Raw genomic sequence first — 14,552 nt, 5'->3', positions numbered from 1 at the left:
TCCCTTACTATTATGGTATTACTGTTACTGAATTACCCACTGTCGATACCCTGGGAGTTATTATTGACCAGAGATTCAACTGGGCTTGCCATACAAATACAGTGACTACGAGAGCATGTCAGAGGCTCAGAATACTGCAGTGAGTAACTCACATCCTGGCTCTCCAAAGGCTGTCCACTATCTACAAGGACAAGTCTGGAGTGTGTTGGAATCCTCCCCCGTTGCCCAAATAATTGCAATTCTAATAATGCTCAAAGCTTGACTCCATTCAAAACAAAGCAGCCCACTTGATTGGCACATGTACAAGCATCCACTCTCTCCTCCACTGGTGTGTATGATCTACAAGACACATTGCAGAAATTTATCCAAGGTACTTAAACAGCAACTTCCAAACCCATGAATATTTCCATCTAGAAGGATAAAGACAGCAGATACCTGGGACTATCACCATCTGCAAGTTCCCCTCTAAGCTATTCACCATCCTGACTTGGAAATATATTGTTGTTCCTTCACTGTTGCTTGGTCAAATTCCTGGAATTCCCACTCTTAAGGCATTGTGGGTCTACCTGCAGCACATGGACTGCAGCAGTTCAAAAAACAGCTCACCACCAGCACCACCACCTCCAAGGCATCTAGGGATGGACAATAAATGCTGGCAAGCCAGCAATGTTCAGGTTTCAGAAGAGAATTGAAAAATACATACATTATATAGCTGATCTGGTTACTCCATATTTGTACCTAACCTTGGTAGCCTTTAACCCCTTTCCTTATCAAGAATCTATTGACTTCTGTTCTTAAACATAATGAAAGCTGCTGCTTCTGCTATTTTATGAGGAAGTGAGTTTCAGGGACTCATAACCTTCTGAGGAAAGTTTTCTCCTTGTCACTGTCTTAACTGAACGACCCCTTATTTTTAAGAAGCAGCCCTTTGTTCTAGTTTCCCAATGAGAGGTTACACCTAGACTGCTGAGACCACTCAAGAACTTGTATGTTTCAGTCAAGTCGCCTCTTGCTCCTCAAAGCTGCAGGGGATACAAGTCCAGCCTATACAACATTCCATCATATAACAACTTGCCCATTCCAGAAATTAGTCTTATCTAAATCTTCTCTGAACTGATTCCAATACATTGATATCCTTTTGTAAGTACAGTGATCATTACTGTACACAGGTATGAGCTCACCAATGACCTGTATAATTTAAGCATTACATCTTTACTTTTGTATTCATTTCCCCCCTCAATAAATTACAACATTGTGCTAGCTTTCCTAATTACTTTGCTATTATCAACATACTAATCTTTTGTGACCTGTACACTAACATACCCAAATCACACTGCCGCTTGGGACACAGCAGTCTCTCACCATTTAGATGACATGCTTCCTATTTATTCATCCCACTAAAATGGGCAATTCCAGAAATTCACATTTTCTGACGTGATATTCCATTTGCAGGATATTTGCCCACTTACTTAACCCTCACTGGTTATGAAATGCAGTATTTGGCAGAGAACAAAAATGGTGAATTTGTTTTCATTTCCTTAACACTGCTGTGGTGTTACTCAGTGAATTGGATGCAACATTTTAAAAAAAGGACATTGAAAGTGTACCATCGTAAATATCACAAGAACTAAATGACGCAGGAAATGGACACTAAATGAACAACTTTATGTAAAGCTTCTTTATTTTAGCTAACTATAAAACTTCTGAAAAAATCTTCCTTTTTCCTAAACTAGTCTCAAAACAGTCAAGAGCTGAGATGATTCATAGGTTATTCACAAATGTATGTCAGTTCTGTGATCACAAGAAAAACAGAGGAAATGTATAAGAATTGGTCCAGGGAGGCTGAATATGGGCTGCAAGGTTGGATTAGAGAAGCTGAAGCAAAAGACATTGTAGGGAAATTGGTTGTGCATAAGACTATGAGAGGGGATAAATGTTTCAGGTGAGGCAAAGAGATGCTGGGATGATGTGAGGAAGAACTTTTTCTATGAGAACGTTTCCCTATGAGAACAGTGGAAATAAAGAGTATCACTTGCAAAAGGAAACTGGTGGACATGAGGAAAATAAACTTGCAGGGCAAGTGGAGAATACAATTGGCTGGATTGCTATAGAGAGAGTCACTGTGGATTCAGTGGGTTGAATTACTGCCTCCTGCATTGTTATGATTCGATTACTACTCTGGGAAATTCTTGTATAGGGAAATAGGTCCTTCTGTTGTCTGAAACCAGTAATTTGTGTCATGACAAATGGTAAATGTGACATGCTTGAGAGGTTCAGATGACTTTGGATCCATGATTCTGAAGGTTCTCCATCAGAGTGTTTCCCTCCCATTATGCCTGCATTTGATGTAGGTATTTCCTAATCAACCTGTTCAGAAATGGTATTGTACACTTCCGGAGCAGACGTGAACCCAGGTTTCCTGGTTCAGAAATAGGGAGAATACCACTGTATCCTAAGATGTGCTGTGATACATATGGGGTGCTTTGGCATTCTTTCTCACATGGACGTTAACGTGCACCTTGTGTGCAATTATATCCAAATAATGCAGTTCAAGTTCTGATCTGCAGCTGATGCACGTTTGCAAAGTGTCTATGGCATGACATCATTATCGGTAATCTCACTACCTTCAGAACAACACATTTTTCTGAGTTTGCAGAGATAAGAATTTAGCTGGTGACAGATTAAATCAAGCTGCAGCTATGCAAGGCATCAATGTGAATGATATAAAAGCATTTTGTGTTGCTCATGAGTTTATAAGGTCTGCTTTTTCAAATTAAATACATCCCAATACATTTTTATTTGAGCATTGGAGCATTCATCTCTCTTTTTTTAAAATATTTTATTATGAATAATAGGTATAAATGTGATTGATGGGAAGCATCCACATTTCAAATAACAAATATTGTGTGCAATTCTGGTCTCCTTCTTATCGGAAAAGATGTTGTGAAATTTGAAAGGGTTCAGAAAAGATTTACAAGGATGTTGCCAGGATTTGAGCTATAAGGAGAGGCTAAACAGGCTGGGGCTGGTTTCCCTGGACCGTCGGAGGCTGAGGGGTGACCTCATAGAGGTTTATAAAATCATGAGGGTCATGGATAGGATAAATAGACAAAGTCTTTTCCCTCGGGTGGGAGAGTCCAGAACTAGAGGGCATAGGTTTAGGGTGAGAGGGGAAAGATATAAAAGAGACTTAAGAGGCAACTTTTTCACACAGAGGGTGGTACGTGTATGGAATGAATTGCCAGAGGAAGTGGTGGAGGCTAGTACAATTGCAACATTTAAAAGGCATCTGGATGGGTATATGAATAGGAAGGGTTTGGAGGGATATGGACTGGATGGTGGCAGGTGGGACTAGATTGGGTTGAGCTATCTGGTCGGTATGGATGAGTTGAACTGAAGAGTTTGTTTCCATGCTGTACATCTCTATGACTCTAATTCAGCTCTAGTTTTTCTTAATTCAAGTAGAAAGTATTATAGATTCAGAGTAAAGCTTCCTGTATTCTACTTAATGACCTGATGTGAACTCAGTACTAGTTCATACTTTGTGTGCTAGCATCCTCTCAAAGTGAGACTGCTGCAAAGGCCATTTTGTCTTCTGCATACCTACTTGAAACTGAACTGACATCATGAGACTCATTTCACATATTAGTCCCTACAGTCAGGAGATAGCAGAGTTTTATCACATCCCACTGGAGTAACTCTGAACCTCAATCCCAGATCTACACTATATAGTCTTTGAGAAAGAAGTATTTTAAAATTGAATAATCACATTGGAAAGAAATGGTGCTTTAGAGAGGTTCTGAATTCAGTAGAGTACTAAGAAAAATAAAGCAGGAGGATATTACAGCAGTTGCCAGAATCTCAACTAAAGACAAAAAAAGACATTTAGAGTCTGAAGAGTCATCTCGACTCTAAATGTTAACTTGCTTTCTCTCAATGGATGCTGTCTGACCCACTTATCTCCAGCATTTTTTTTATTTTCAGTCAAGGAAAATAAAGCATCCTGAGTCATTAAAAATCTCCTTGTGGACTTTCACATCCATTTTCTCATTGTTTTTAATCTCTTGAACCTTTTTTTGCAGGACATGGGTTGTGGAGCAAGTTTAGGAGTGATATCTGACAACCTTCTAGTGACTGGAGGTCAAGGCTGCGTCAGCCTCTGGGACATTGGCTACGGAGACTTACTTCAGACGGTCTACCTAGGCAAAAGTAATGAGTTACAGCTCGTTCGACAGTTGTTGGTCCTGGACAATGCTGCCATTGTGTGTGACTTTGGCAGTGAGCTTAGCCTTGTTTACTTCCCGTCAGTTCTGGAGAAGTTGGACTGAAAAAGAGAGTCTTATACTAACAAGTCTCTGCCTCAAACAAGAAGATTGGATGAAAAAATGGCAGTTGTGATCCTGAGTTTCTATATGATTAGAGAAAAGATACACTGGATGGTTAGAAGCTCGTGCATGGGGAAAGAATCTGCCTGGGATTTTAGAAAGAAAATACAAAACAAATTTATAATTTTATAATTTATATAACAAAGCTTCAGAACTGTGTACTGCATGGTGCAAGTACAGTAAATCTGCCTTAAAGCACTATGGTGACTTATCAAGCCGGTCAAATGTTAGTAATCAAGTCTGGTTTTAGTTTTTTGCAATGTTGTGTCATGTGAAATTGAGGTAGACTATGATGCAAAGAAGATAGTACAGATGTATTTTTTAAATTAAAACTAATTTTTTGTAAGGAGTTGATTTTTTAAAAAGTGTGCAAGTTTTAAAAAAAGGATAGGCCTGTGTAAGAGAGATTAAACTGATTTAATGATTTTATTGTCACGTGTATTTTGCAGTCAGAAAAACAGTAAAATACCGTGAAAAGCTTTTCCACTGTCACCACGATCTGGCGCCATTTTGAATAGTTTTGAGAATAAGAAAAAGATAGAAAGATATAGCTATGTAAACTGTAACTGTATTCTTGCAAATTATGAGCAATGTCAACAGGTGGAAAGGACCGAAAAGGCTGACCATACATATTAGAAAATAGAACTTGTAATGAATCGTAGGTCTGCCTGCATTTGTGAAGGAAAAAGAAACTTTTTTTTTTCTTTTAAAATCCTGTCAAACCAACAGTCTGTCTGATTGGTGGGTTTTTTCCTCAAAAGAGAAACACCTGAGACCTTATCCAGAATCCAAGATTTCTGAGCATGAGGTACTTGCTAAAGGTCGATGAGCCACAACTGAAACATTATCTTTTTTTTTTACAGATATGATGACCAGTATGTATTTAAGATATTCTTTTCTATGATATTATGTAAAGTGGAATCCTGTTATAGTTCGCCATGCTGCTCAACATTCATCAACATTTATAACAACTGATTGATTAACCGGTTTGCCTTCAGTTGCCCTTGTGGTTGTCCCTCCTCCTTAGTTCTGAGTTTCTTGGTCTTCCTTCATGCCTGTGTTTGTCAGCTTCTCCTCATCTGTAATACATCTTTTCACTTTCCAGTTTCTTTACACCTCTGTGCAATTTAGCTCTTCAGATTAATGCTATAAAATAAACTTATACACTGTTTATTTTGTACTGTTGAACACATTTCACTATATACCAGCAAACTGAATGAAGCACTGCTCAGCCATTTAAATTACTCAGTAGGACAGTACTCAGGTTCGAATCTGCAAGAATACTTCAACTGTGCAGCGCCTGGCTAGAGGTCAAGAAACAGCTGCAGCACTGTAGTTCCATACCCATGGCTTTGTTTGTATCTAATGTACTAACATTGAGTCTCATGAGTCCAACCATGCTGTGTCAACATTGGCATTCTTCACAGCTAAGACCAAATAAGAGTTTCATCATTAATAATATATATTTGAATGCTAAATATTAAACCAGAGACAATTGTTTCTCAATAAGAACTCCTACTAAAATATTGATTGCAGCTGACCTACACTGGTTGAATCAGAATTTTACTGTGCGTATAGGGAACCGATTTGATGCCATTCCCTCTTATTTTATTTTAATCTCCAATTATTTATTTATTTTCTTTCAACAAATCTGTTGTGGGTTCTGCTAACACCCACTGATTCTGCATGGAGTTTGAAGAGTATATTCCATCATTGTTAGGAAAAACAAAGCGTTTTCCGAACTTTCCTTTTGATTTGTTTGATAATTATCTTACATTTATGCGTTCTGTAATATTGCTGAGGTCACATATCGAGTATGATTCACAGTATTGGTCCCCTTAATTGGACAGATATAAAACAGCTTTAGCAGAAGATCAGACAGTTTCACATGATTCATTCCTGAATTGAAAGGCTTGTGAAGAAAGGTTGAACAGATTTGGCCTGTGTCCATTGGAGTTTAGAAGAATGGCAGGTGACCTTACTGAAATATACAAGACCTTGACATGACTAGATTGGAGGGTGGAGGAATATGGAAGATGTTTCCTCTGGTGGTGGTGACTAAAACTAATTTAAAAATATGAGATCTCTATTTTAAGTCAGAGATGAGGAGAAACCTTTCTCTGTGGGTCATCAAAGTATGAAATTCTCTACCCCAGAAGATAGTGGAAGTTGCATTCTTAAATTAATTCAAGGCTGACTTAGATAGGTCTTGATAAACAAGGAAATTTAGAATTATAGGCCTCTGACAAAGTGGGGCTGAAACTAGAATCAGCTTAGCCGTGACCTGATTGAATGGTTGAGCAGGTTTGAAGGGCCAAATGACATACTCCTGCTCAAAGGTCCCATGTACTGAGCTAATGATTCATTGATCAGTGAAAATATTATTTTCTAATTATATTCTCAAATACTTCATAATTTAAACTGATGCCAGGGCTCCTGTTAACCATTATCATATAATTAATTGTGATAATTTTAGAAGTTTCAAAATTAAATGATGCAGTGTTACTTTGGAAAGCCAACCATGATCATTCTAGAAGAAACACTATAAAAGGATTCCCCTTTACCTATATTGACAGTTTTTGTAATGAACGAAATTCCTAATGGTCACTGAGGTTCGATAAAGAGACTACCTTGATGCATTTCAGTTTTGATGCCACATATTGGTTGATGGGTCTGTGCTATGGATGAATCTCACTTCATTGAGATTTCAACATGTATTAGATCAGTGTGTTTAAAAATAATGCACTCAAATTGAGCAGCTGAAGATGCTGAGACCCAGTCAAGAATACTGTTTAACATGGAAAGGCATGTACTGAATTGATTATCCTTGTCAGCCCCCTCTGCTTCCAAGTCACCAGTTTCATAGAATCTGTGAAAGGTACACAATACTGAGAATAACCCAAATTGTGACTAAAAATTAATAAGGGACAAATCCTGTACTATTCCTTCATTTTGATCTGTCTGTCCTCTGTTTTCTGTCTAATTATACAAACAGTCCATTATTCAGCTTTGTCGCACATTTAATTTCTTGGGGCAAATGTTTTTGAGTGGCTAATTTTCAAAAGTGTAAAGAAAAGCTGTTAGATTAAGGGTAGGGTAGTGGTTTAATCCTGTACTGATGAGAACTCAAACAGCACACTTTAGTCATCTACTGCAAGCTTAATTTAAAAATAAATTATTTATTTCGCATGTATTTTTGAAGTATATACTGTAATATCAGGGTATTACGCTGTCATAAGATTGACATAATGTCACTTATTTATGGGGATTAACTATAAAAGGTGATGCTCAGTACTGGAAATTTGGTTCCTTGTCTCACTACTGATAGGATGATGGGTATTGCCTTTCTCTGAGGGCGGAGTATAAATGGCCCTTTTCATCAGTTTATCTGGATTGCTGCAGCCAGCTGTGGTTAGTAGGCTGGAAGAGACTGACTCCTAGTTGGCCAATGGGACATCTTACTGTACATTACTGAACCTTGTGTTGTCTTTTCCCATTTACTCTTACTCTTACTCTTAGAATCTCACTTTGTTCTCCCATGTTGCCTCTGTCTCCACCTCTATATTTATTTGTTATCTATTTCTGTCTGTTTTTCTCACCCATTTCCCTTCCCTTTGCTTGTCATTCTATCTTTCTTCCTGTTTCACTCCCACCTATATCTATCTAAATCATTCTGCCCATTTTACCTTTGACCCTCTAGTGTCTGCTTTAATTTTCTCTACAGCACTGCTGGTGAGTACAGGTGCTCTGAGCCGAATTGGGAGATTAAATCTGCAATCCCAAAATCTTGCTGCATTGAGCATATACTTTTCCTAAACTCAAGACTCTTTTTACTCAATACAGATGTTTTAATATTTAAAAACTAAGTAATTGTGAGTAGAGATTTTTTAAAAATATGAAATGTATTTGTTTGTTGCGATTAAGTTTTAGCTGGTTTCTGTGCACACTGCCTGAGTTTGAAAACTTATTTCTAAAAGAGCTCAAAACAAGCCCTGGTCTCCCTATGGTTACTGACAACATTGTTTTTCAGGCTTCCATTGTGGTAGTTCTTTTGAACATAAATATATTTCCTGACTTTGTTTTGTAAATTTTTTAATATGTCAGATGATATTAGAGAAACAAATTTAGAGAAATGTACAGAACCAAAGAACACTTCTTAATCTATCATTTTTTTTGCAATAAGCTTTTAATAAAAAGACATGCAAATATTGTTTTGTTTTTATGCTAATATATGCCAATTGGTCCACTTTTAGCTTGTCTTATGTTATGTAGTATCCTCCCCTTCCAAAGGTACTGTCTGAGATTAAGATATGATTTAAATTGCTTTCCTAATCTCTTTGACATTTACTTTTGTGAAGGTGTTGCAGTGAACCCTTCCTGTTCTCACCTGATAACAGCTTTTCAGGAGCAAGGAACAAGATTTTGTTTCCTGATCTCTTTAACCTCTGAGTACTGAGGCAGTCTGCTGGACAGCTGTCAGAACATTCTTAAATTGAACTAAACGACTTGGGATGATATTGGGTTAACGACATGTACCATTATTAACATGAAGTTTGGCCAGCAATCTCAGGATAAATAAGTTGCAAAACTCCAGAACTTCCTCGTTGATGCTCAAGATCCAGCCCTTTCTCTGGTTTACCCAGGGTTTCCAATAATGTGAAAATTTACAACTGGAGATAGATAGTTGGAGTCCTAAAAAGTGTTTAAGGCATACAGTTTGGATATTAAGGGCATTCTTGCTACATCTCCTCAGACATATCTATGTCCTACTACTCCACTTTCTTTTTAAAGCTTGTATTTACCCTGTTTTGGTCAGCTAAGTGAAAACACATGGTCGTGATTAGGAATCTCCAAATCATAGTTCTCAAAAATGGAAATATAGCAATAGCATTTCTGTTTACTCAGTGACTTGCTTATTCTTCTGTCAGTTTCTTGATACCTTTACTGCCTCTGTGTATTCTTGAAAATGTCACTTTTTCTCAAATGGTAAAATGAATATCATGATCTTCAGTTTCTTTTATATCTGGCATCTCTTCCCTTCCACCGTCCTGGCCACTGTCTCAGGCTAAATTGGATTTTTGTAACCATGAGCTCCTGATTACCTGTGAGTGTAGCTTTCAATCCCTTATTATCTCTCTCATGGGTGGGATTGAACACCACCTGTATAACAATTTTTGTGCCTCAGCTCATATTCTGCTGAAACCTTCATCCATGCTTACATTTCCTCTAGCATTAACTACTCCAAATGTTTCCTGCCTCTACTTCCATCTTTCAAAATAGTTTTTGAATGATTTTATGTTGCCTGTCCTAAAAACCTGCATCAATTGCTTTTCACATGAAGGTGCATTAACTCCTATTCCATCAATGTCTCACACAAAAGTGTCAGTTTTGTGTTCAGATCTTTTCTTGGCATCCCCTCCCCAATGTGTTACCTTCTCCAGCAGTAGAGCAAAAGATTAACTGAGTTCTTCAAATTCTGACTCATGCATTTCCCTAAATCTTAGACCAGCAGCTGGTCTGTCAGGGGTCTGTTCTGGAAATCCCTTATTAGTCCTCCAATGCAGTTAAAAAAGAACTTTTGAGGAATATCTTACAGGTGGTGTCCATTTTTGTACATCAAACATGCTGTATCATTTCACACCTGGCATCATAGTGGTTAGGGTATTGTTCAAGCTAATCTGGAGCTGAATAGGAAGATTTCTAGTCTTCAATATATGATATGATCTGCCATTGGCTGGCTGGCTGGCTGGCTGAGTAGTGCTAGCATCCTCCATTGGTTTTAGATTCCCACAGCTGGCTAACAATAATTCAATCATTTTGGATTGAATGTTTTAAATTCATCTATGGGATGTAGGTGTTGCTGGCTATGCCAGCATTTATTACCCATCTTTACTAGTCCATGAGTTGCCTCCTTGAACTGCTGTGGCTTTTGTGGCCATTGGTGTCACAAATAGTCCAAAGAAAAGAACCCAGACAGTGAAAGAATGATGACAGAGGGTGGTGTGTGACTTGTATGTGGTGGTGTTTCTATATTTCTGATGCGTTTGTCTTTCTATATGGTATTGGATTTGGAAGGCATTGTTTGTGAATAATTTAGTGCATCCTATGGCTGGTACACTCTTAGCATAAAGTGTCAGTGGTGAGGGGAGTTAATGTTACAAGATGCTTCATACTGAATGGATTTGATTGTCTCACGTATTGGAGCTGCGCCCACCCAGGCAAGTGGAGAGTACTCTATCTTGATCCTTGCCTATGAAGGTGTAGAAGTGTACTGTATCTTTGAGTGAAGCACATAGAGTACTAGAGAATTTACAATGCAACAGTTGGTTCAGAACACTGCCTATGAGACAAAAACAAATTCAAATTCAGCCAATCCGTTGAAATTATACCCCAAAAATACCAAATCCCAATCAAGTTTAAATTTGCATATTCACAATTTAAAAAGCCAATGACACCTCCAATGCTTTGGAGGTATAAGACAGTTGAAAGGAGAACTGCCAAGCCAGCATGCAGAGACCAGCTGAAAAATAGCTCTCAATTGATCTTTATTGATCAGTAACCTGTGAAGCAGAATCCCCAAGAAGAAAAGACGACTGGAATACAGAGAAGAACTGAAAGCTGCCTGGTTTTGGGATAAGAAATGCTGCTTTGTAAATCTTAAAGCAGGGTTTTATCAGACTAGAAGGGGATGGTAAAAGTTGTTAGGGAAGGAGTTGTAAATAATTAGTTTACTTAAAGTTTAAAAAGTTAACTTTATTTCTTAAAATAGTTCGTGTCCTTGAATTTTCAGATTACTGCATGGAATAAATCTTTTCTGTGTTGGCTTAAATTAAGCAGGAGAGTTTACCCTGTGTTGTAACAGTTATGTGAAAAAACATAACAATAAGCATTGGGAAAGTGACAAACAATTACCTCTGTATTCCTAGGCTCTGACCTGCACCTGTAGCCATAGAGGGACTGATGGCTACACCAGTTCAGGTTCTGGTCAGTGGTAACTCTCACAAATCAGTTAATTTATCTGAGAGAAATTATTACTAAATTACTAAGAATAGTTCAAAGACTATTCACTAGGCTCCCAATTATAATAATCAATCAACAGGTTGTTGAACTGCTGAGCGATGTGTTGGGACTACAAGTATATATTTATGGAGTATATGCAAAACTGGAAGACAGTGAATAGTTTGGACAGTTTTTGCATAAAACCAAATTTGTTTATCATCCGGTGGCTGACAGCCCTGATTAGTCAGGTGACTTTGCCAAAACCCAGCAAAGCTTTTAGACAATTAAGAAATGGTGTTTATTGCCTCTTAATGGCTGAAATAATAGACTATAAGGCTAAGTATGGATGGTTTTCTCACAACACTTTTAAACTAAGAACAAAAACCCCAAGTATCACACAAAACAAAATCATCCTCCAAAGCTGACAGTAAACACAAGTCTCTGCTTAAACTTTGTTGGTTGAATTAGCTAGAAGCCCGATAAGGACCTTGATCATCTTGTGAACTGTGACTACTTTCCAAAGACTTGGAACTTTGATTTTTATGCGAGCTGAAGCTTGCTTAAAATTTCTTCCTTTAGACTATATCACCAATTTCATTTCGTCAAACTGTTTTCCTTGCCCTTTTAAAATAGTGTCTGCAGAGTTATGTTGTTAATGTTTGACAATGCCTAATTGCAATACTGGTTTTGTTACATTTAAAAACACAAGTTTAAAAACAGAATCAATATTGAAATGGTTTGAGAAGCAGTGGTGTATGACCTAAAAGACAAACTGAAGTAACTTACAAAGGGTTCTTCAACAACACTGTCCAAGCCTGTAAACTTGGCCACCTAGAAGGACAAACTTAGCAACTTCTTCAAAAATAAGTTCCTAGGCAAGTGTTAAGTTAGAGAATGGAGGAAAGACCTGCACACAACAGGAGAAATTCTTGAGAATCTTGGGAACCTTTGTTTCAAAAGTCATTAACTTTTCAGGAAGAGTCACACAAAACAGAAGAGATTCTTTAGCCTTTGAATCTGTGCCCATCTATGTACACTAATCCCACTTTTCAGCACTAGGCCTGTGTGTTCATTCATAAATTACTAAATGTCATAGCATTCTAAGTTAAAAGGTTGCAAGGTTTCTTGCCAGTTGAGTACTCCCTTGTCCTGCTATTGCTTCCAAAATGTGTCATCTCACACTTATCAAGGTTAATTTCCATTTGCCACTCACCTGCCTGTCTGACCATCTTTATCTTCCTGTAACCCAAAACCTCCTCCCTCACTCAGTAATTGCTGTGTCTCTGAAAGGTAAAGTGATAGTGATCATCTGAAATAAAGATATGGAAAACAGAAACTGTATAGTTCTGTAGTCTGATCCATGGCACAAGCAATTTACTCATTCTTTGAATTCTTTCATCTTTCTAAGATTGACTTGTGAAAATTGACTTGTTTAGATTGCTTATATCTGATAGTTGGACAAAATGCCAGAATGTCCATTCCAGTCATCATACTCATGGAGATTTACTTTATTTTGGGCAAGTGTGTAGTTGAAATAAATCAAACACAAGATAATCAAATAGTTATTTATAGCACAATTATATTACAGTGGAATGTACCATTGAAATTTAGTGTTTGTTAATGAGTAATGTACACATGCAAAAAATCGATATCTTATTAAAGACCCCACAACCCTACCAATATGCTAAATTAGACAATGAATTGCAAAGAAAAAGTTAGTCATTGCTGTGCTATTAGTACAGCACTCTAGACTTTAGAAGGTAATGAGTGGGATTACCATTTATAAAGGAATAAGGATTTAAAGGAAGATGGTTAAGAGCTGTAAACAACAGAACATTTTCAAATATCTTTTACAAACTAAAATTAACTAGTTAATAACAATTCCTTGAGCAACTTCTGTGCAAAGGTGAAGTGCATGGCTCATTATGACAAAGTTCACAACGAAGATTTAAAAATAACGAGCTGTTAGTTTGCAATACAAATGCCAGTTCGGATTCAATGTTAGACTGCAAGCTTCCTCCTTCCAACAACTAGTCTTCCTTCCTCCCCATCCAAAACTATTTGACTGTGCACTCTCAAATGACAAAAATTGAAGTGTTTAGCTGAACTAAACTAGCCAAATTTTACTGAACTTTGTTCAAAACCACCAATAAATTCAGCTATTTCAAATTGATTCATCTTAGTGTTGGCAGTTTTATTCCAATTTTTGGAATGAGATCAAATTCGAATTGCTTAACAGAATAATGGCACGTTTGAATTTGCATCAAGGTCTTGTGTTTCTGTGGGAAAAGTGATACATCAGGTATGTACTATTATTGCACTCTTTCAATTGCTCTCAACATGCAGAGGCTAATTGAGGATTAGCAAAGGAAAAGCAAGCAGAATCAATTTCTGTCTGTTAATAGTCTGTAAATCTTGGGGCACAGTATGGTTCCACATTATTTACTCAAATTGTAGAATGGAGAGCAGTTTTCTTTTCCTCGTCCCTCTTCCCTAAGTCTCCTGCCACTACCACCAGCACCTGGCCTGTGTACATTATAGTGTAAGAGTTAAAAATGTTCTTTCCTGGTACAATCAAAGTTTAAAACCACAAACTCTCTAATGGGGTTGAGGGTCTCTCTTTCACAGTTTGAGAGATTATTTTAATCCTATGTTCATGCACTCTCTCTACCACAGATTTCATTGCCATTCAATTGCACAATTGGATAGAACATGGAGCCTGAACCTCAAGAGAAACTTTAATTTAGAATGACTCGCTGCAGTTATCAATGCAGTTCACCCATAGAATTTTAACATCCCAGTTACATTCACTGATTTCAGCTGAGACAACAAAGCACATGAATGCAAAAATCAATTCATCTAGATTTAAGAGTCCCATTAGTAATCCAAATGTACATTTATAGCATAAGTTAACTTTTCCATCCTCCTCCATCTCAAACGGCTTTTCAATCTGATCTATAATACATTGTGGATGGTTTCAGGAGTGGTTTTAACTCCGTTGTAAACTTGGAAATAGTTTGACAGTAACATACTTTTGTAAATAAATGTGCCATTTTACAGGAAATCTGAGCAAACTTGATACCCAAAATCTTTGGCTTTTATTTCAATTACATAGGAAGACCAGTTTAGAGAAATTAAAATACATTTCAAAGGTAGGTGGGTGGGGTG

General features: G+C 37.4%; 1 protein-coding gene across 1 annotated transcript in view; it reads left to right on the top strand.

The window, feature by feature from the left end:
- The window catches only part of scap (SREBF chaperone), a 155,057-nt gene extending 146,464 nt beyond the window's left edge, over nt 1-8,593 (top strand). The window contains exon 23 of the mRNA XM_072570036.1: nt 4,083-8,593. Coding sequence (XP_072426137.1) covers nt 4,083-4,328 — 246 coding nt within the window. The 3' untranslated portion in view covers nt 4,329-8,593. The remainder of the gene's footprint in view (nt 1-4,082) is intronic.
- Nucleotides 8,594-14,552: the final 5,959 nt, after the last annotated feature.

This window comes from Chiloscyllium punctatum, chromosome 5, assembly GCF_047496795.1.
Source record: "Chiloscyllium punctatum isolate Juve2018m chromosome 5, sChiPun1.3, whole genome shotgun sequence".
NCBI classification, from domain to species: domain Eukaryota; kingdom Metazoa; phylum Chordata; class Chondrichthyes; order Orectolobiformes; family Hemiscylliidae; genus Chiloscyllium; species Chiloscyllium punctatum.
This window is presented reverse-complemented; position numbering and strand designations above follow the sequence as displayed.